General features: G+C 34.1%; 3 protein-coding genes across 7 annotated transcripts; all 3 read left to right on the top strand.

The window, feature by feature from the left end:
• The first annotated feature begins 692 nt into the window (after positions 1–692).
• Positions 693–9,433, top strand: LOC113355669 (EG45-like domain containing protein). Of its 5 annotated transcripts, none has more exons than XR_003362537.1 (8): positions 693–2,689; positions 3,786–3,948; positions 4,888–4,946; positions 5,053–5,127; positions 6,144–6,335; positions 8,466–8,528; positions 8,706–9,009; positions 9,188–9,433. XR_003362537.1 is itself a non-coding variant. In XM_026598584.1 (3 exons), exons 1-3 carry the CDS (start codon positions 8,408–8,410, stop codon positions 9,192–9,194), a joined length of 432 nt encoding a protein of 143 aa, XP_026454369.1. In that variant the 5' UTR covers positions 8,122–8,407; the 3' UTR covers positions 9,195–9,433. The 5 variants fall into 5 exon arrangements, 1 of the variants encoding a protein (XP_026454369.1); XR_003362534.1 differs by having other exon boundaries at positions 6,144–6,468; XR_003362535.1 differs by having other exon boundaries at positions 5,509–6,468.
• Positions 9,434–17,687: 8,254 nt separating this feature from the next.
• On the top strand, positions 17,688–18,804 carry LOC113359206. The gene is made up of 2 exons (XM_026602879.1): positions 17,688–18,331; positions 18,447–18,804. The coding sequence occupies exons 1-2, from the start codon at positions 17,688–17,690 to the stop codon at positions 18,802–18,804; spliced, it is 1,002 nt and encodes a 333-aa protein (XP_026458664.1).
• An 861-nt stretch (positions 18,805–19,665) lies between these two features.
• LOC113361072 (EG45-like domain containing protein) lies at positions 19,666–20,635 on the top strand. The gene is made up of 3 exons (XM_026604444.1): positions 19,666–19,968; positions 20,060–20,360; positions 20,449–20,635. The coding sequence occupies exons 1-3, from the start codon at positions 19,851–19,853 to the stop codon at positions 20,453–20,455; spliced, it is 426 nt and encodes a 141-aa protein (XP_026460229.1). The 5' UTR covers positions 19,666–19,850; the 3' UTR covers positions 20,456–20,635.
• Positions 20,636–21,345: the final 710 nt, after the last annotated feature.

Genomic DNA, 21,345 nt, shown 5'->3' with positions numbered 1-21,345 from the left:
GATCGATTTGGACCCTAGAGCATAAACTTGAGCAGCACAAGCCCACTACAAATTGAGCTCGGAGCTAGGGGTGAGCATGGGCCGGTATGGTCCGGTTTTTATTTCATCCGTATCCAATCCAATTCACTACGGATTTCAAATTTGACATCCGCATCCGCATCCAACATCAAACGGATTTGCATCCAATGGATGCACGGATGAACGAATTGGTGCGGATAATCCAATGGATTTGTGTTATTTAAAACTTATAATGAAAAAATAAAACCAATATAGATGACTTCTTATAGAATCTACACATTTTATATATGTATATAAATATAGAAGTACCATGGACGACACTCCAAGCAAACACCTTAAAGATTCCAAAACTATCTATATATTTTCTAGAAACTATATAAATACCCTTAATCTAACGGAAATGGATGTCCAACGGATTTTCAAGGTTATATCCGGGCCAAATCCGTAATCCGTTGGATTTCAAAAATCTCATCCGCGTCCAACCCATTAAAGAACGGTCCAGATATCCGTTCGTAAAATTACGGTTGGTCCCGATTAAATCCGCGAATAAATCCGCACATTACAGATAAAATGCTCACCCCTACTCAGAGCAGAAGAATTCACCAATTTACAAAATTATCCATATCCAAGCTGTTGTATTTCTTTTTTCTCAAACGTTAAACCCCGTCTCTCCTCTTCTGCCGTTCCCCCTCTCTCTCTATGTGGGATGGAAATTTCAAAAAGTAATCAAATCTTCAGGTATTTCTTAAACACTAATAATCTTTCACAACACTCTATTCTCTTGATCTCTGATTTCTATTCCCATTTCAATACTTTAATCCCAACCATAAACCCTAGTTCTGTTTTCTTAATGGTGGCTACAATCTCACGTCTCATCCAGAGAAAATTTAATCACACTGTCTACTTATTTCAATCAATTTCATTGTCATCTGCTGCTCAAAGAACCACCGGTAAATGTAGATACTCTAATATCTTAAATCTTGATTTGTTATTCTGCCCCATTTTTCGTCGATTTTTTACGGATGATTCTTTGGGGTCGTCGTCTAACCGGCGATTGGTTTCGAAACAAGAGTATGAATTAGAGGAGTTAGATATTGGTGTTAATCTTAAATTTGGATTAGATAGAAGAAGAAATGAGGCGAAGGAAAAGAAGGTTGTTCAAATTGTAGAGTTGATAAAAAGAGATGAAAATGATTTGGGGAATAAGATTAATCTGATGGATGTGAATATCTCTATTGATTTAGTTAGGGATGTTTTTCGGCGCTTGAATTATGATGGAGTATCAGGTTTGCATTTCTTTTGCTGGCTTAACGAGACACATATTGATTTTAAGAGGAGTTCTGTGTTTTGTAGTATGATTATTGATAATCTAGGTAGAATAGAGGATTATGAATCGATGGTGCTTCTATTTAAGGATTTTTCTAGAAAAGGAATTTGTTTATCTGAAAATGCATCTGCGTTTCTAGCTGACTCTTTAGAGGATGAATTTAAAGGTGGGGATAATGTGAGAAAAATTGTTGAATTATTAAATGAAGCTGGGGGTTCGGCTGGGAGTTCTGGGATATTTTATTTGATTAAGATGTTATGTATATTGAAAGCTTTCGATTTGGCTGTCTTTGTGATGGAGGAAACAGCAAGGAGGACTTCTTATTACAATGTTCTCGTCTGGGCCAAGTGTCGTGGTAGTGAGTTTCAAGAAGCGAGGGAGTTGTTTGGTGAGATGAAGAGATTTGGTTGTTACCCGAATTCCAATACTTACAATTATTTGCTTGGTAGCCTCTGCAAGGATGGAAGAATTGGCGAAGCTTGTGGCTTGGTTGAGGTAATGAATGAATTGGGGTATATGCCTGATGCTATTACCTTTGAGATATTCATCTTTCATGCCTGTCGACAAGATAGGTTGGATTTTGCAATGGAATTCCTTAATCAGATGATTTCTGGAGGTCTTGAACCCCGGCTAACGACGCATGCAGCTTTCATCAAGGGTTACTTCAACTCTAACAGATTCCAGGAAGCATATAAATTCGTTGTTGATATGGCTGTGAAGTATAAGTACTCTGCTAATGTGAATTATAGTTTGCTTGCAAGCCTTCATCATAAAAAGGGAAAGTTGCTCGATGCTCGAGATATTCTTGTTCTTATGATTGAAATACGGCTCAAACCCAATTTTCCTGTTTATGTCAAAGTATCAAAGGATCTCTACAAAGCTGGTATGAGCCATTTGGCTGCGGATCTCAAGAGTAGATTCTCGAAGCTCAATTCAGGCTGAGTGTAAATTGTTGCGCATACTCATTTCAAGTTTTGCCATGTAATGTTAGTGAATTTCCAGATAAAAACAGCAATGTTTTTCGCCTTCTAGAGATGTAAATATAACCTCACAGCGAGTTTAATGAGGAAGACAGCAATTCATTCTCAAGGAATAATACCCGTTTAACATTTGGAGTTGTCAATTGTTATCATTTTGTTTCCTTTGTGTGTGGCGGGAGTTTTAAGTAGATGTTCACAGTGGGAATGGAATCTCCGAATTTAGTTCTTCCAAATACAAGCAACTCTTGTTCGAGGATTCTAATTTTCACTTGCATTGCTTGGGATAAACAACTGGAGAAGTCTCTCCAGGAAGTGAAATGAAGGAAGAAGCGCTGCGGGCTGGGTTCACCGTACCTATCACTAGGTATGTATGGGTTTTCAATTGGCTAATAACTTTGTTCTGATTAGTTGTTATTTAATGTTTCTGTTAAGTAACTGGATGATGCTTTACAATCCCACTGTTACTTCAATCAACATTTGATTTTGGACGTCACGATGGAATACATGTGTATCACTGTTATGAATATAGTGATGATAGTCCTAGAACCTATATAGGCTTGATGCAAGATGCTTCGGCAATACATTGTCTAGGAATCGATACACATGTGAAGTATTAGTGACTGAATTTAGAAAAAATAGAGGGATATCTTGTAATATTTATTTCTGGTAGAATGAGTTTGGTACTTCAGTTGGATTATAGTGCTGATTCATCCGTGCTTATGAGTATCATAGCGGGTACCAAACTACTGGTGCCAAAAACATATACAAATTGGTAATCAGGTAGTTGATTACCACCACTTGACCTGTAAATTCGAACTGTTAAAGTGAGGAGTAACAGTATATCCTTAACTGTAAGAGATTCATAAAAGAGAGGATTAATTATTTGTTATTATTTTTGCTTATGGAAAACAGTATATAAAAGTAGTAATTCTGAACATTCTGGGAAACTGATCCTAAGATTGCTTGGAATTCCTTGTCATCATAATAGTTATACTATAGTAGTACTATTAGGTGTTGTTTCAGCAAGCTTTTGTTCTATTCTGCTGTTATATATATATATATATATATATATATATATATATATATATATATATATATGATATCGGCGCGAGTGGTTGGCTTCAAATTAAAACTTGCATTGAGCTTACCAGATAGTTTTTTGAAGGAAGGCGAAATACAAGGAGTAGCATATTGTTTATTTTATACTTAAAGCATCTAAGACATTATTATTGCAATGGTAAAATCTGTCTGCACACTGACCTGTGACAAATGTTTACGAATCCACGTCTTTTAGTATTACTAATTTTTATGGTAAGACTGGTTAAAACATTTGTAGTATTGTAAACAGACGTGGGTTAGCAGTAAGATATTGATCTAATTTTTGTTGTTTCTTGTTTTTGAGTTGGTATTTGTCTTGATTCATGTAAATTCATTGTTTGGCTGAATACTTCTACTCGCAGTGATTCAATATTAAACTCAGCTTTCCAAAAGATAGTGTGAACTTTGGTTCAGCTCTTAGCTTCACATCAGAGTTTGGTATTTCAGTTGGATTCTAGTGCTGATTCAGTTGGTAGCAGGTAGAATTCAAAAATGCATGATGATGCTATTAGCCGATCAGATTAGGTATTGCCTTCTACTTTCTCCCTGATGTGTATTAATTTTGGAGTTATTGGATCTGCATTTGATTTTGGAGTTAAATCGATCTGTCTTTAATTTAGAATTAAGTCGATCTGTATTATAATTTAGCTCAATGCTCATGTGATCTCATCATCTTCCCTGTATTTAACATCAGTGTACATATGAAAACTTATTCCTTGATGGTTTTGAAAACATCAGTGAGCTTAACAACCTCTTTTATGAGTTGTTCGATCCTCTCCTCTGTGGTTTGAGGCTTAAAATTTCACCGCTAAAACGTGCTTCACTTCTAGCTTAGGGTTGCTGTTTCCCATTACTCGCAACTTTGCTTGCTTTTTCCCATCTCTACTCTTTATTCTTCTTTCATATGGTTTTGGTTGGTTTTTCCATGCACGCTAATTTCCACTTTTTATAATATAGTGTGCTAAAGTTGTTTCCAAATCCATTATTTTCTTTCCCCTATCTGTACTTATTTCATTGAAACAACCGTGCATGAGTTACTTATATCGAGCGCAAGCTTCATGTAATGGTTTATTGCCTCATTTGTGCTCAATGATACCTACAGCCTCGACATAAAAAGAGAGAGTTCGGATGGTTAAATATTTAAAGTGTTTTGGGTTTGTATATTTTTTGTTGTCTTATTATGCAAAATCATGCGCTATTTTTTATATCAGTATTTTGAATTCCTGCCTGAAGGTTCTTTGATCTCTTCTTTATGTAAGTTTTAGTTACATGCTAATTCTTGAAGTTAGTCTATGTTAATTTTTGCAGTGTCTTGATTGAGTTGGTACAGGTCAGTAGATTATTGATTGAGTTGTTAATCTTCTTTTTTTGGTATTATTCATACTTTAGACAAATATATTTCTGATTTTAGAATTATGTTGAGTGATTTGCCAAAGAAGAGTCTAATAGATTATTCTCTTCCAGGCATGGCGCTTAGACTTGTTACTTGATCCATGTTAAGGGGGTTCTCATGCGGTCCCAAGGTACCACATTTTTTTTGTTCTCTCTACAAGACTACAATTTCGATCCACAAGATGATATTTGACATGATATATGTTTTCGTTTCATTGTTGTTTCCACTTGCTTCAGTTACCAGTCAAAGATATTGCTAAAGAGGTGCAGCATCTTTCTAGAGAAATGCAACTTCGTAAAACATATACCGAGGTTTGTGTTTCTCTTTACTGCTTACTTTCAGTAGTATACTAGTACTGTTGAGATTGGTATCTTCATAGAAAATGGAGCAAGAATTATGCATGCAGTGATGCGTTTTCCAGTCTGTAAAAGTGATTTGCTGAAAGTAGAAAATGAAGCTGAATATATATACATATAGCTGGAATATGAAACTGATGCATATGATTTGTCTCCTCCACTTATTAGACAAAGGAGATAAAGATGATGTAGATAATTTTTTAAGACGTGCTAATAGAACTGAAGAAGAAGACAGCGAATATGTTGTCGGACATGGACTCAATGTTTAATACTATTTGCAGTTGATGTATTCATACAAAAGTTTGTTGATTATGTCATATGTTTGGTTGCTGCTAGCCTGCTACCAGATGGTTCGTTAGGGGTGAGGGGGCTTTGGAATACTACTCTCAGATTTCTAATGGGAAATCATAGAACCTGCAATTTCTATAACTGCATTGCCAATCTTTAATAGTGAGATGACAAGTTTTATTATGATACCATTGAAATTGAATGATATATGTTGTGTTGTTTGAGTGGGTACAAGTATTTGACGAGTTTTAATGATATATGTTGTGTTGTGTTACCAAGGTTTATTAATTGTAGCTATTCCAGAGAAATATGGGATATATCTGACCTTGGAATATCTAACCAGATTCAGAATAAAGACATATATGTATGGTTCTCTTCAGTGCTTTGTAATGTTATGCAAAGACAAACTTGTTTATGATGTGGTTTATCTGGAAAAGAAGATGTACCCTGGTTTTCGAGAATCCTTTTATTCCGGCAGTTATGGTGGTCAACCATATTAAACAATACAAGCTTGATTGAGAAAAGTATCTCTCTAGTAAGGCTACTAATAGACACTCTGGCGTTGTCAGAGCGAACAGGAATCTAACATGGAGTAAACCTAGTTTTCCTTTTGTGAAGGAAAATTTTGATGCTAGCTTCCATGATAGTGCAAATAAATGTGGTATTGGACTAATTATATGCAGGTGAATCTGAGGGCACGGCAAGTTTCCCACTAATAGCCTGGGATGAGGAGCAAGCTGAGGCGTTGGGTGCACTACAAGAAATTATCTGGGCGAAGGAGAGAATATTAGACATCTGCAGCTGGAGGGTGATAACAGCATCATTTTGTTTCTGTGTCTGTGGGGAGTTTTAAGTAGATGTTCACAGTGGAAAAGGTATCTTCAAATTTTGTATCTTTTAAACACAAATAACTCCGGTTCTAGGATTCCCGTGTCGCTTGCCGCTTGGGATAAACAACCAGAGAAGTCTCTCCAGAAAATGAAATGTAGGAAGAAGTGCTAGTACTAGGTATGTATGGCTTTTGAATTGGCTAATATTTTTATGAATCTTGTTCTCATTTGTTGGTAGTGAATGTTTCTGCTACGTAAATGAATCTTGTTTATGTTATTGTTTCTAACTGGATGATGCTTTACAATATGACTCTTAGTTCAATCACCATTCTCTTTCAAAAGTTACGATAGTATACACGTGGATCATTGTTATGAATCTAATGATGATAGTCCTAGAATCTAGATAGGCTTGATGCGAGATGCTTTGGCATTACATTGTATAAATGAATGAGTTTGGTGCTTCAGTTAGATTATAGTGCTGGTTCACCTATGCTTGTAGCCTGTAGAATTCAGAAATGCATGATGGCCACTAAAGAGGTTATAGAGGGTACAAAACTACTGGTACAGTCGTACAGAAAACACATACAAACCGGTAATCAGGTGGTTGATTACCATCACTTGACCTGAAAGTTCAAACTGTTAAAGAAAGGAGGAGTACCAGTATATCTTTAACTATAAGGTATTCGTAAAAGAGAGGATTAATTATCTAGAATTATTTTTTGCTTATGGAAAACAGCAGACAACAGTAGTTCTGAATGTTCTGAGAAAATGATCCTATGATTACTTGAAATTCTTTGGCATGATAGTTGTTACTCTGTAGTAGGATTAGGTATTAGTTCCAGCAAACTTCTGTTCTATTCTGCTGTTATACATGATATCAGCATGAGTGGTTGGCTTCAAGAATCACGAGTCAAATTAAAAACTTGCATTGGGCTTACCAACTAGTTCTTTAAAGAAAGGCAAAATACAGGGAGTAGCATATTGTTTATTTAAGAGTTAAAGCATCCAAGACATTAGTGCTGACTGAATTGAATGGTAAAATCTGTCTGCACGCTGATCTGTGATAAGAATGATAAAACATGTCTAGTAGTGTATTGGTAAACGGACCTGGGATAGCAGTAAGATATTGGTCTGATTTTTGTTTTTTCTTGTTTTTGAGTTGGTAGGCGAGTTGATTCGTTAAAATTCATTTTTTGGCTGACTACTTTTACTCGTAGTAGATTCGGTATTAAACTCAGCTCCCAGAAAAAAAATGTGAACTTTGGTTCAGATCTTAGAATCACATCAGATTTCAGATGAGTTTTTCTGCTAGAAACACCATTATAACGATTGATTCCGTTATTTTCAATTTGTTCTGCACATTTCAGACTTTTTTTTCTTCATGTTTTTATTATTTGAAAGTCAATCATAACTCAAATCATAAAATAATCATTAACCCATGTCTTGTCCTAGAACATTGGCGCCGTAAATCCTGGTTTTGATCATTCAACAACCTTACCTTTCTAGGTTTTCTTGACATATGTTTCATATTCTTTCTCTCAATCTTATTTATTTAAATCACGTATCTTCACTTTTCTCTAATATATTACTTTTCCAGAGAACTTTCTGAGGATATTCTCACTTTTGTCTAGTAGTCTTTGCTTGAAACATAATCGAGTCACGTTTATTGTTATCTCGATTTATTTGTGAAGCCTTCTTATCCCTTTGTTGATTGTGAGTTTGACATAGGGTTGTTAGTTTTGAATAATAATCAATTCATAGAAATTTTAATTTTGTTTCCTGTTAGTTTATAGAGAACTAGGTTAGTTTGGAACCTTCTGAGCAATTATTTACTATCATAGAAACAAGGGCCAAGTTGTAAATAAATTTTATTTTTATTCATTAGTCATCCTTGTGATAGGAACTAGACTTTGGATAGTCAACTTGACCCTAAACTGATTGCCTAGCATTTTTCCTGGATGTAGGATGACCACACAGCCGTCCATGTTGAAGTCTGATTTGTTGTTACATCCATTTTTAATGCACATATTAATTTAGAAACAGTAGACTTTTTCTAGCCGTTGACTGTAAGAGATGAGATAACATAACAAGAGAGTCTAAAATCTCTCTAAACTAAAATGTCAATGCTTCAGCTTCTCTTCCTTCAATGGTTTCTCCCCTTCATGATATTTGCAGATCTCTTCATTATTTCCAATGGTGATGTTGGCACTGCTGCTCGATACGGCTCCCCGTATATACGTAAGTTTTTACATGATTGATAAATAACGTGTAGGTTTTTATGTCTAATTAAGCTTTCAACCAGCTTAGAACTTAAATTACACACTAGACAACTCACTTCTTCTTTTTTCAATTACGGTTGTGCTAAAAGGTGTTTGCTGTATATTTTATTGATTTTATGTGGGATTCCAAATGCAGCTTCAGCTTGTTTCGGAAATGATCAAGCTCAATTTCCTACCAGTAATCTCTTTGGATCAGCTGGAGAAGGAATTTGGGATAATGGAGCGTCCTGTGGGAGGGAATACCTTGTGAGATGTATCAGTTCTTCGAAGCAACAAGCGTGTATTTCGGATGTTACAATTCAGATTAAGATTGTTGATCGGGCAAATACTTCTGTATCTCAACCATCGAGTCCAGGAACGACTATTATTCTCTCTGAACCTGCCTTTTCCATGATAGCTGATGCATCTGCTTCGACAGATATTAACATCGACTTCCAGCAGTAAGTTCCCTTTTCTCCACTTTTCCTCTCCTATATTATACACCTTTTAAGTATGTCTGATTTTCTTGGTATGTCTTTTTCCCTTATAATTTGATGTATTGCTGTGTTTCTTGCTCTGAAGAGAGAACGGGAGATCCTTCTTCCGTATTTTTGAAACTTTTTGGATGGATATTTGCAGGGTCTGACACAGGGGCCGGCCCTGACATAAAGTGGCCAAAGTTCAATTTAACTTTGGGCAACATATTTTTAGGGCATCATTTTTTATTTTATTTTTGTCAAAACCTTTTTAAGGGTGTATTTGTAGATAATTGAGAATCTATATAAATCCATGGTATTCAAAATTTCAAACTAGAATTATATAGTTTTATACAAGATGGTAGATGGTGGTTTTATATGTATTAGAATGCACTCATTTTTGGATGGAATATATAGCTTTATAAGAGGAACATGTCATCAAAAAAATTAACTTCAAATTCATCAAAAAATTAACTTCAAATTCATTGCCGGTTGGATTTTGTACGAAGAATGACGCTCAAATGTCAAGATAACGTCATTATAACCATGACATCATATCCTTCTCCTTTATACAAATCCGAGGCATTCAAAACCATGGATATTTAATTCCACAAAAATCCGAGGTATTCAAATTAGATATTTCAATGTTGCTAAAAAATCCACGGTATTCAATTTATTATATGTCTTCATGATCCAAGAGTTTTATGAATTTTTTCTGATCAAATTGTGGAACAAAATATCTTTTTTTTTTCTCTTCTCCAAATCTCTAGCTATGGGAAGAGAATTTTATGGATTCTTGAAAGAACATTTCTATCACGAACATAACACTCGAGATCTATCGAGAATGATATCAGTTTCCCTCGTTCAGTGAGACAACTGCAAATAAACTTCAGCCTTTCCACTTCGTCAATACCCTATAATTTTATACTATTATAGTAGTTCAAGTCATATCAGTTTTCATTGGTAAATCATCAAAACAAATTTTTCTTTTTAAATTTTCCCGTTTTTATAATAAATGTCAATCAAAAAAGTACCCACATATTCATCTTAATCAAAACTCACTTTGATAGCAAACCCATGAACTTAGTAACTTTTTTATCTCTTTTAACTATGTGCAAGCTAGAAACACAATTGATTAGAAGACCATGACATTAAATTTCAATCAGACATTTTATTAAACGCTAACCGCTTTTCATATAGACAACCTGATTTTAAACTTTTTATTCCATATAGATCTATAAAAGATTCCACTTTAATCCATGATAGTTTAACATAAGTCCATGGATATATAACGAAATCTTATAAATCTCATGTAAAACAAGAATCCACACTTATCCTTAAAACTCTTGATCGAATAAACTTTTGTTAACATAGTTTGTTGGTATTCCTGGTAATATTGAACTATTTAAAGGGGTAGCAAAAAGGAATCAGAAAGGGTGATCCCATATCTCTATTTCAGTTTATTTTGGTTGCTGAAGTATTATCAATTATGTTTAAAAAGGCTACTGAAGATGGTTTGATTACAGGTTTTAAAGTTGCTCATCAAGGTACTGTCATAAGTCATTTACAGTTTGTTGATGATTTATTGGTATTTTTGAATGATGATGAGCAACAAGTGCATAGTCTGAAAAATATCCTTATGGGTTTTGAAATTGTTTCTGGCTTGAAGGTGAACTTCAGGAAGAGCACTCTAGTAGGTTTGGGGCAGTTACATATTGGTGAAGCTTGTGCTGAGATTTTTGGTTGTACAATGTCTCAATTACCTTTAAATTATTTAGGTATTCATCTGGGTAGTAAATCAAAATGCAAGTCTGTCTAGAATGTAATTGTGCAAAGATTTCAACAGAAATTAGCTTCTTGGAAAAGGACTTATTTATCAAAAGGACAGAGGTTGATTATGATACAAGTGTTCTTGCAAGCCTTCCAATATACTATTTATCAATGTTTCAGATGCCTACTTCTATTTTGAAAGATTTGGAAAGAATTATGAGAAACTTTTTGGGGGGTCTTCTAATACTATCAAGAAAAGGGGTTGGGTTAATTGGTCTAAAGTGTCATTAGGAAAATGCAGCAGGGTATTGGTATCAAAAATTTGCAGTTAGTAAATAAAGTTTTACACTCCAAATGGAAATGGAGGTATGAGTTTGAAAGAAAGCTTTATGGAAAAGGAATATTAATCATAAGTTTGGAGGAGATACTAATGCCATTTTCCCTAACCATTCTAATAGAGTTGTGTGCTATAAATTATGGTCTGGAATTTTGAAAAGTAAAGAATTTGTTAGGAGTTGATGTCAGTTAACTTTGGGTAACGGAGAAAGTATTTCTTTTGGGGAGGATACATGGATAGGTGATCAACCATTGAAACAAGTTTCTCCTACTATTTGTAAACTTTCTAAGAAGAAGACAGTTGTGGTGAAGGATTTGATCTCTTCGGATGGTGCATGTGATTTTCATTTTTCAAGGAATTTGAATGAGCATGATTATGGAGGTGATTCAGTTACTCAATATTATTGGTGACCCTGCTTCTATTCTATCTGTTCAAGAGGATGCGAGAAGCTGGAGATACGGTAATATTTTTTTTCTATTGCTAATTCTTATCAAGTAATGGAAACTGAAGGATTATTTTCTTTACCTGATAAACAATTATGGAATGCTAAAGTTCCATTAAAGGTGTCTTTCCTGGTATGGATTTTGTGTTATAATAGAGCATCCACTCTAGACTATCTGTATAAGGAAGGTATATATGGTTCAAGACTTTAATTGTTTTCTTTGTAGGAATAATACTGAGACAAACGATCATTTATTCTTACACTGTAAAACTGATTTCGAGGTATGGTCATACTTCTTAAATAGTTTCGGTGTTAATTGGTCTTTTGCAAGCAATGTTAGAAGAACAATATGGGAATGTTGTGCCAAGAAAGTAAGAACAAAACTAAAAATATGTGGCCACTATTGCCTTTTGCCATTTGGTGGACTTTGTGGAAGGAGAGGAATGATAGGCTGCATAATAATTTTTCAAAAAGCATTAAGCAACTAATTATAGCTGTAAAATGCTTGGTTTACAATTTTAAATTCTGGATTATTATCGGGTTTTAATTTCTTAACTTTGATTTGTAATTGGGAAATAGTAGTGCATTAGTCCATGTAACTTTGTTTTCGTTTCTTTGTGACACTTTCTGTGACTTGGAACTTTTTATAAAATTTTCCCTTTATTGTCAAAAAAAAGGGGGTAGCAAAAAAAATTGTTTTATAAAATCTACCTAAATAAAGAAATCCTATTTATTCTTTGCAACCCATGTGTGTTTTTTTTTTAACTTTTTGTCTTCTTTTTTTCTTCTAGATCGGAAAATAAAAAGGGAGAGAAAAAGAATTAGGGGATTAATATTCCTTTAAAACAGTACAAAGTAACTCATTAGTGCTTTTAACATATTATCAATTCACTAATCATCATATCTTATTAATTGATTTTTCCATTTTTTTTTGTTAAAATTAAATTTAGGCATAAACTGAATCGACCAATCAAAGGAGGATCATTTTTTTTTTGACTTGGTATCACTACATTCAGTTTTACATTTTGTTTTAAGAATTTAAAGTGCCATGTGGCAAAACAATTTGTTTAAACTAAAGGACACAATAACTTTAATATACAGGGAAACATAATTCATCTTCGTGTTTTTGTCAAATTATAGATATGTCTTTCACAAGAATCAACAATATTTTTCAAACAATGGGTTTAAAATGAAGAGGCACAACTTATATAACAAAGTGCAAAGTAACGCGTTTAAAATAAATGCATACAACTGATGTAGCAAAATATATAACGGGTTTAAAATGAAGGGACTCAACTTCTATCACAAGTTTCCATGTTTTTCAAGAAAAATCACATTTATTTATTATGTGTTTATCACATTAAACATATTTTTATAATTAAGTTAGTATTATTCCATTGCATACAGTATACATATTGTGGTAATATAAAATGATCCAAAAAGTCTTATTATTTTATAAAGTTTTACGCCGATATGTTCCCTCTTATTTAATATATTTTTTGACTTCATCTTTTTGTTCTATTATTTTTAATCAAGATCAAATAAAATAAATAGTTTCTTAGTTGTGTTAATAAGAATGCCTAAAAAAATATCTAGTTTCTCTTGTTATTCTGTATATATCCTTATATAGGGGCAACATCCCGAAGATTAACTTTGGGGCATCAATTTTGCAGGATCGGCCCAGCTGACACAGGTAAGGAGGTATAATCATGTTCCCTGATATGTCAAGTTGTAGAGTTTGTAAAAAGGATTTGTTTATTTTGTTCCGGTAAATCAATCTTTTGAAATGTGTTTGTGAAATTTGATTTTTGTGTATGATTGTTAAGCAACATCAGAACCACTGGTATGGCTTATTATGTGGTTTAAAATACTCCGACAAGCATGAGTTTAGTCTTAGCTGCCATCTACTATGTGCACCACCATCTTTACTACCGGGCACTACTTTATTTTCCTACCAATTGTCAAAGTCTTCGAAGAAAAAAGTTAAACAGTTTGGTTGGATACGCATGTACTTTCTGAGTTTGGGAGCAAAATTTGAGAACGATTTCTAAAAGTAAAAAAAAATAATATTTTTTTGAAACAGATTTTGTTTACTTTCTGAAAATGAATTCTAAATGTATTTCGCAAACATGGTTTCAGAAATTCGCAATGGTGGATCCGAACATCGTGTAAGCTTGTGTACCAAATCTCTACAATCCTTCCTCGGTTCTCACTTGTCATCCACACAAGTTTTTTGCTTTTTGATCTCAAAAGATCATACATTTATATAAGACAACAACCTGCATTCCCAGTCCATTTTAGATAACAAATCTAATACTTAGACTATCCAGTACGTGGAATCCTGACTTGTTAGTTTTCTTCTTGTTCCTTTGAAGGAACAAAGACTTCTTTTACGGAGATTTTTTTTTTTGAAATACGAAACGGATTTCATTAAAGAAAGGGAATTACATATGTCTATTCTCAGATAGGCATAAAGATAACCAATAGGTAAAATTCACACTCCATTCTTCCTCACCAGCAAGATTTCTAGCATATTTTTGTTATAGAATCTGCTACATGATTTGCATCTCTATGCACATAAGTGCAGAGCCCATCTTCAAATCCTACTAATAAATCCAATCAATCTAACACTATGTTTCCATTTTATTATTGAATTTAAACTACCATCAATAGCTCTAATAACATTTGAGAAGGCTCCTTATAAGTGAAGCTTTCTTACACCCTTCCTTTTGGCCCATGTTATAGTTCCCATAAGTCATATTAATGGGAGATTAGACTAAATTATTATACATCCGTATAAGTTACCCAGATTTGTTCGAACGGGTATGGATATGTTGGACAAGGTCATTCAGTGCACTGCTCACCTAGAAAATCGACTAAAAATATTCACACGTCCGTAGGATACCATTTTTAGTTGAGATATTCCCGCATGAATATATTATCTCCCATCAATTCTGATCCCCTAGAAACCCATTTTTCAACTGGGAGTTGAAACCTCTTTCTTCTCTCTTATTTCTTCTCCATCCGAGCAACGACTATATTTCTTCATCTTTCTCTTCAAAATTTCTTTACTGCTATTGAAATGACAAGGGAGTAATCTTCTAACTTGTGTCGAATCCGAAGCTAAAAGGGGTTACAAGAATGGGAATGTTACTTAGAGGCAAACAAGATCAAAAGAACAGATTTTCATTTCTTAAAAAACTATAAAATTTTATCTTCTTTTTCACAAAAATTTCTTTGGGATTTTGGAAAATACTTTCTAAGTTTTCTTTCCAAAATCTCTTCTTATTTTGTTTCTATTTCTTTACAACTTCATGGATTTTCGGCTGATATATTTTGAAAATCATTTCCATACTTTTATGCATCCATTCATGAACTAGAACTTACAACCTTTCTCTGAAAAGGAAATGCAGTTCAGAAATTTATAGATTAACTAGAAATATAATAGAAAATCAAATAACCCAAATCCCTTAACTTCGAATCAAGATTCTTGAACTAAAATTCAAATCCCAAACATTTTAGATTCTCAATAGTAAAAAATAGAAAGATTTTATTTACATCATCTCATGAAACTTGTACAAGTTTCATTGTAGATGTAGAATCGATTTTTGATTCGATGTTCGGAACTAGATCGGCTTAATCTTCTAAATCCATTTGCTCCATAGCTTCTTTTCTCTCTATCTCTTCGTAATGGCCTTTTCCCGTCTTTTGATGGTATCTGGTTTCTCTCATCAAAATATAATGGTAATCAAAACCGAGATACATCTCCTTATAAAATATAGTAGCATTTAGAGACTGACCCTTTTCTAGCTTCACATACATCCTCCGCTTTGCACTAGGATGCAATTTATATTTCTCTTATATTCTCATGTTACAATAAGCCAAATATTGTGTTAGAACATTGCTCGGTCGAACTCGCATGTGTTTCTATCTCAAGCATGTTTGTCAATGTTAGTGATCAAAACTATAAGTATTGATTTCTAGTATACTATTGCTAAGTCTCGGACTAGGATAGAAAGTTTAGTTGAGCTCAGGGACTTCATGGCGATTCATCATACAAGAAGAAGAACTACTCAAGGAAACGGTGGAACTTCTCGACAAAAAGGTATGTGAAGACTTGAACTTATCTGTCACTCAAAAGTCTTATTGAAAGAAAAACTACTATAATTAGAATTATTGTATGATACACAAGAAGCCATAGCTAAACAACAGTCTAGAGATAATATTATTGAATTAGGGGAAAGAAACACTAAATATTTCTACACAGTCACTTTGAGAAGAAGAAAATGGAACAACATAGAAAGTATGCTTAACACTCAAAATATAGTAACAAGAAATAGAACTGAGATAAGCACAATTCTTACAGATTACTTCCAAAATCTTTTCATGGAAACTTTTTTAGAGCAACATGTAGATGACCAACTATTTAAAGATATTTCTCCAGTCCTTGATAGTCTTGAAAAATCTAGTATAATGATGACCCCTACTAGAGAGGAAATCTTTTTAATCCTAAAAAATATGAAACATAATAAATCACCAAGCCTTGATGGATATCATATTATTTTTTTCTTGGACAATTGGGAAACTGTAGGCACTTAGATTATTTTAACTCTCCAGAACTTCTTCTTACACAAACAAATGAACCCTAAACTAAATAAAACACATCTTTTCCTTATACCCAAGTTGAAACAACCCAAAAAAACCCAGTCAATTTATACCAATAGGGCTGTGTAACACAACATATAAAGTAATAGCAAAAATAATAGCGAATCAAACCCTTTTCAGACAAAATAATCTACCATTTCAATATGCCTTCCTATCCTCTAGACAAATTTCTGATAACATTATAATAGCACATGAAATCGTACATTCTTTCAAAAACAATAAAACTAGAACATGAGGCCTAGGTTTATAAATTGACATGTGTAAGGCCTTTGATAGGGTTAATTGGAAATTTCTTATTTCAGCTTGATCTTCCTTTGTCTTTAGTAGTGATGTATGCTTGCTAATAGAACAATGCATCTCAACTACTACAATTTCTGTTCTTTTAAATGGCTCCCATGGAGAAGCTTTTAACCCTTCCAGAGGTTTGCGTCAAGGTGACCCCCTTTCCCCATACTTATTCATTATTTGTATGGAAGTTTTCTTTAGACTTCTTCTTCAACAGGAGAATAAGAAAATTTTACATGGAGTTAAGATAACTCCAAAGAGTGAACCAATATCCCATCTTTTCTTTGCTGATGACTGCCTTCTCTTTGTCAAAGCAGATCTTGTAGAATGTAGAAACTTACTAGACATTATAACAATCTTTAGTAAAGCATCTGGTCAGCTCATTAACTTTGAAAACTCTGGAGTTTTCTTTGGGAAAAAAGTTCCCCCAAAACGCCAAAGAATGATGTCCAAACTCCTGAAGATAAAACACATAAATCTTAAAGATCCTTATCTAGGAGCTCCCCTATTTATGGATAAATCCAAAATAAAAACCTTTGCTCCTATCCTAGAAAGAATGGAATCTAAGACAAAAGGTTGGAAAGGCTTAATACTTTCTCAACCTAGTAGGTCTGTCCTAAATAGAGTAGTACTCTTAGCCAGTATACCTACCTACCAAATTGGATGTTTAATCCTCCCCAAAAGAATAACTAATAAAATTAATGTCATTCAGAGAGATTTCTGGTGGGGTAAAGAATCACGGAAAAAAAAATTTATCCCAAAACATGGTTAATTCTTTGTAAACCAATTCAGAAATAGGGTTTAGGCTTTAAGGATGCTAGGAAATTTAACATAGCAATGCATGATAAGTTAGCATGGAGACTAGTCAAGGAACCAGATGCTCTCTAGGTCAAAACAATGGGCTCTAGATATTTTCGAAACTCTTCCTCCCTTAGAGCCAAAGCTAAAACTAATGGTTCTTGGACCTGGAACGGCATCAGTCAGGGTTTAGAACTAATTTACAAGTATAGATTTTGTGAAGTGGGTAATGGTCAGGATATTAATATTTGGAAGGACAAATGGATCCCAAGATTAATAGACACCCTAGAAAACATTTGTTTGGTACAATATACTCACATTAACTTAGTCTCTGACTTGATTGATCCAATCTCTTGCTCTTGGGATATGGATATCATAAACTCTAATCTACCTGAAGATATATCTAACAAAATTAGGAACATACACCTCTTTAAGGATAAGAATCATATTCTTAAGAAAGATCAGTTAAGATGGACTTTAACAAAGTCAGGATACTACACAGTGAAATCCTTATATGACAAACTGAATGAAAATGCTACTGATATAGTTAGTCTGGATTTGCCTAAATATTTTTGGACTGCTATATGGAAATTATATATGTCTCAAAGAATTAAATTGTTTCTATGGAAGTGTTTACAAAATGCTCTATCTACTAACTTTAAATTGTATGGAAAGGTAAGGGATGTAGAATTACAATGTACTATGTGTGGAACTGCAACTGAAACTACTGAACATCTTCTACTACATTGCCCTTATGCCACAGAAGTTTGTAAATTAGCTCCCAACCCAATTTCTCTTAACATAGATAGTTCAAGTACCCTTTTAACACTTTGTAAGGACTGGATCAATAATCCCAGAAGAGAGATCTCATTGGAAATAATGCTAACTAAGATGTGGTTCATCTGGAAGGAAAGGTGCAACAAAGTGTTTGAAAAAAAATCAACATCAGCTAAGTCCTCTAGAAATTCAAGGACATATTTCTTTCTAGTCAAACAAAAGGATTTTGCAGGGTAAAAAGACCAAACAACATAAGAACAATATAGATGTTGTCTGGCAGGCACCTCTAGGGGACACTCTTAAAATAAATGTTGATGCTGCTTGGATTTATAACATCTTACCTTCCAGTTATGCTATAATTTTGAGAGATAATGCAGGTAACTTAGGAGGAGGAAAAGCTGGACAATCCACATCTTCAAACCCACAAGAAGTGGAAGCTATAGGAGTGCTTCAAGCAGCTACTTGGGCTCAGGAGAATGGTTTGGAAAATTTTAGCATAGAAGGAGATTGTGAAAGCCTCTTCAAATACATGTATGGAAAGAACTCGGACATCTCTTGGCGTTCAAAAGCATATTTAGATGAAGTGAAAAGATTGGCTCAATTATGTAACAACTTTCTAGGTTTTTATTTTGTCCCAAGACAAGGAAATAGGGCGGCAAACATTCTAGCAAAATTTGTTAGACCCTTAAACTCATCTATTTTGTGAGGAAACACTCCTCCAACTTGTATTGAAAACCGGTTATTAGTATATAAATCTAATATCAATATATCCTCTTGTGGATCGATATTACATGGCTCTACTCTTTTTGTAACCCAAGTCCCACGGGACCTTAATTTAGTCCTTTTCAATGAAATGCCTTATTCACACACACACAAAAAAATCCCCTCAAAACCCTAGCTAATATGGTCAAAACCCTAATATAGCAGAACTATAATTCGTTGCACATCGTTTAGTGTCCTGCTTTTTTCTGAAGATACTGCAATCGACGTTACTGTTACGAAGAAGTAGTATATCAGCGAAAGCGTCCGAGATGTGTCCGGAATCAATTGTTTAGTTCTATAAATACTTTTTCTTACTTCTTATCAATTGTTCTTGCATTTCGAGTCAGTCATACAGGAACTTGTTTCGCTCCTCAGGACAATGAGAACCAACAAATTCTTGTGCGACTGACCAAAAAACATATACAATGAGCATCATTTGGAATTGTCATTTTCTTTTTTTATGTTCGAATGTTTAAGGATTAATGCATGTTATTGAAATTGGACTCAATTGCAAGTTAGACTTCTGATTACAGATCACTTTCCAAACTGGCTATCCTTATTTTTAATATTAATATGATCACGCACTCAACTTCATAATAAATAAAGTAGAAACATGCCTTTTGATTCATTATTATTAAATTTTTTTATTTTTCCTTAAAATTTCCACCTTCAATCCCGATTTCGCTATGACTATTTACATGTCAACTGCTTCAAAAAAAAAATATATATATATATATATATATATATATTTACATGTTAACTTGACCCATTTATGCTAATATCTATTGCCCCGTTGCCTTCATATTATTATTATTCATCATTAATTATTCCAAAATACTCAACTTATCCATTATACTCAACCGTTTGTACTGGTACAAAAGATTTCCAATCATTGACTAGTCGTACACATAAAGTATTCTTCCACTATAACGTGGGGAAAGGTCATGATTTTTTTAACAACCCGATCATCCTACCAGTTGTGGTTGTACCATGACGAAATCTCACCACCACCACCACCTTCTCCACTTCCTCTTTATCATCACAAACTTCTTTGATTTCTCCGGTGCTGATGTCGGAACTGCAACCAGATACAGTCCCCCATATCTACGTAAGTATATCTCATGCAATCTTATCAGAAGAATTGTGCAAGTAACATATATAAACAACTTCTGTTGATTTTTCCGATGATTTACATGCAGCTACAGCTTGTTACAGTACTGACGTGAGTCAGTTTCCAGCGAATAATCAATTTGCATCCGCTGGTGAAGGCATTTGGGATAACGGAGCTTCATGTGGAAGACAATATCTTGTGAGATGTATAAGTGCTTCAGTGCAAGGAGTTTGTATACTTGGTGTTACTATTGCGGTTACTATTGTTGACCGAGGAGTTAGTTCGGTTTCATATCCAGTTGTTGCAAATACAACGATGACTCTATCCGCTGCTACGTTCGCCATGATTGCGGATGCATCTGCTTCTGAAATTAACATAGAATTCCAACAGTAAGTGTTTGCTTCTTTTGACGTGTCTGTCTTTACCATTGGCTTGTAACGTCGGATCATGATGAGATCGACATGTTCATATGTGCAGGATTTAATCTGAAAATGGTGCCATGAAAAAGAGAAGAAGTGTTTGGGTTGCATTGTATGTAAAGTTGTAACAGAAAAACTTCAGAATCAAATCAAGAACAATTCTTTCGCTTCATTTCAACTCTTAAGTCCCTTTGAACTTGGTGTAATATGGAAGTACAAGATCTCAATAAAATAATAATTCAAAAGCCATTAGCAACAATAAACAACAATTTGACGACGCAGACATTGTCGATATAATATCAGCTAACAATGTCAACAGATACTAGTGGATCATTTGGCTTTTAAGATATTTTGAAAAACAAAATAAAAAATACATTTCATTAAAATCCTACAAGTTGAAGGAATACAAGTCATATGGTGTGAAAACCGTGATTACTGGTCTGTAATGTGCCCCCCACCACGGCCACACTCCACATGCATCAGCATCAAAGTGTCCTCCTTATTGCGTTTTGTGTAGACTCTTCTTGTGCTCTCATCTTTAAAAGTCCTTTGTAGTTAGGAAAAGTAATAGAGACTTATGTGCCTTACCTCTGGTTTACTTCTGTTTTCATTCATGTATGAAAGTTTCCAAACCATGTATAAAAAAATATATGATTTACAGAAGCAAAAGAGAATACTTATTGTGAAGACGACTTCTAGTTGTCTTCTGCGAACATGGTTTCAGGAATTTGCTAGCTTTCGGAACATTGTTTATGTTGGGATATATGTTTTAAAACATTTCTTTTGTACATTTATTTTCACAATTTGAGCTTGGCCCAGTGGTTAAGTATTTTGGGTCTTGGGGGTGAGGTCTCAGGATCAAATCCCTCCCCATACTGACTGGGTATATACATATATATATATATATATATATATATATATATCATTAGTCCGAGAGCGAGACATTGGAAGGTCT

The sequence above is a fragment of the Papaver somniferum genome, chromosome 3 (genome assembly GCF_003573695.1).
Source record: "Papaver somniferum cultivar HN1 chromosome 3, ASM357369v1, whole genome shotgun sequence".
NCBI lineage: Eukaryota > Viridiplantae > Streptophyta > Magnoliopsida > Ranunculales > Papaveraceae > Papaver > Papaver somniferum.
This window is presented reverse-complemented; position numbering and strand designations above follow the sequence as displayed.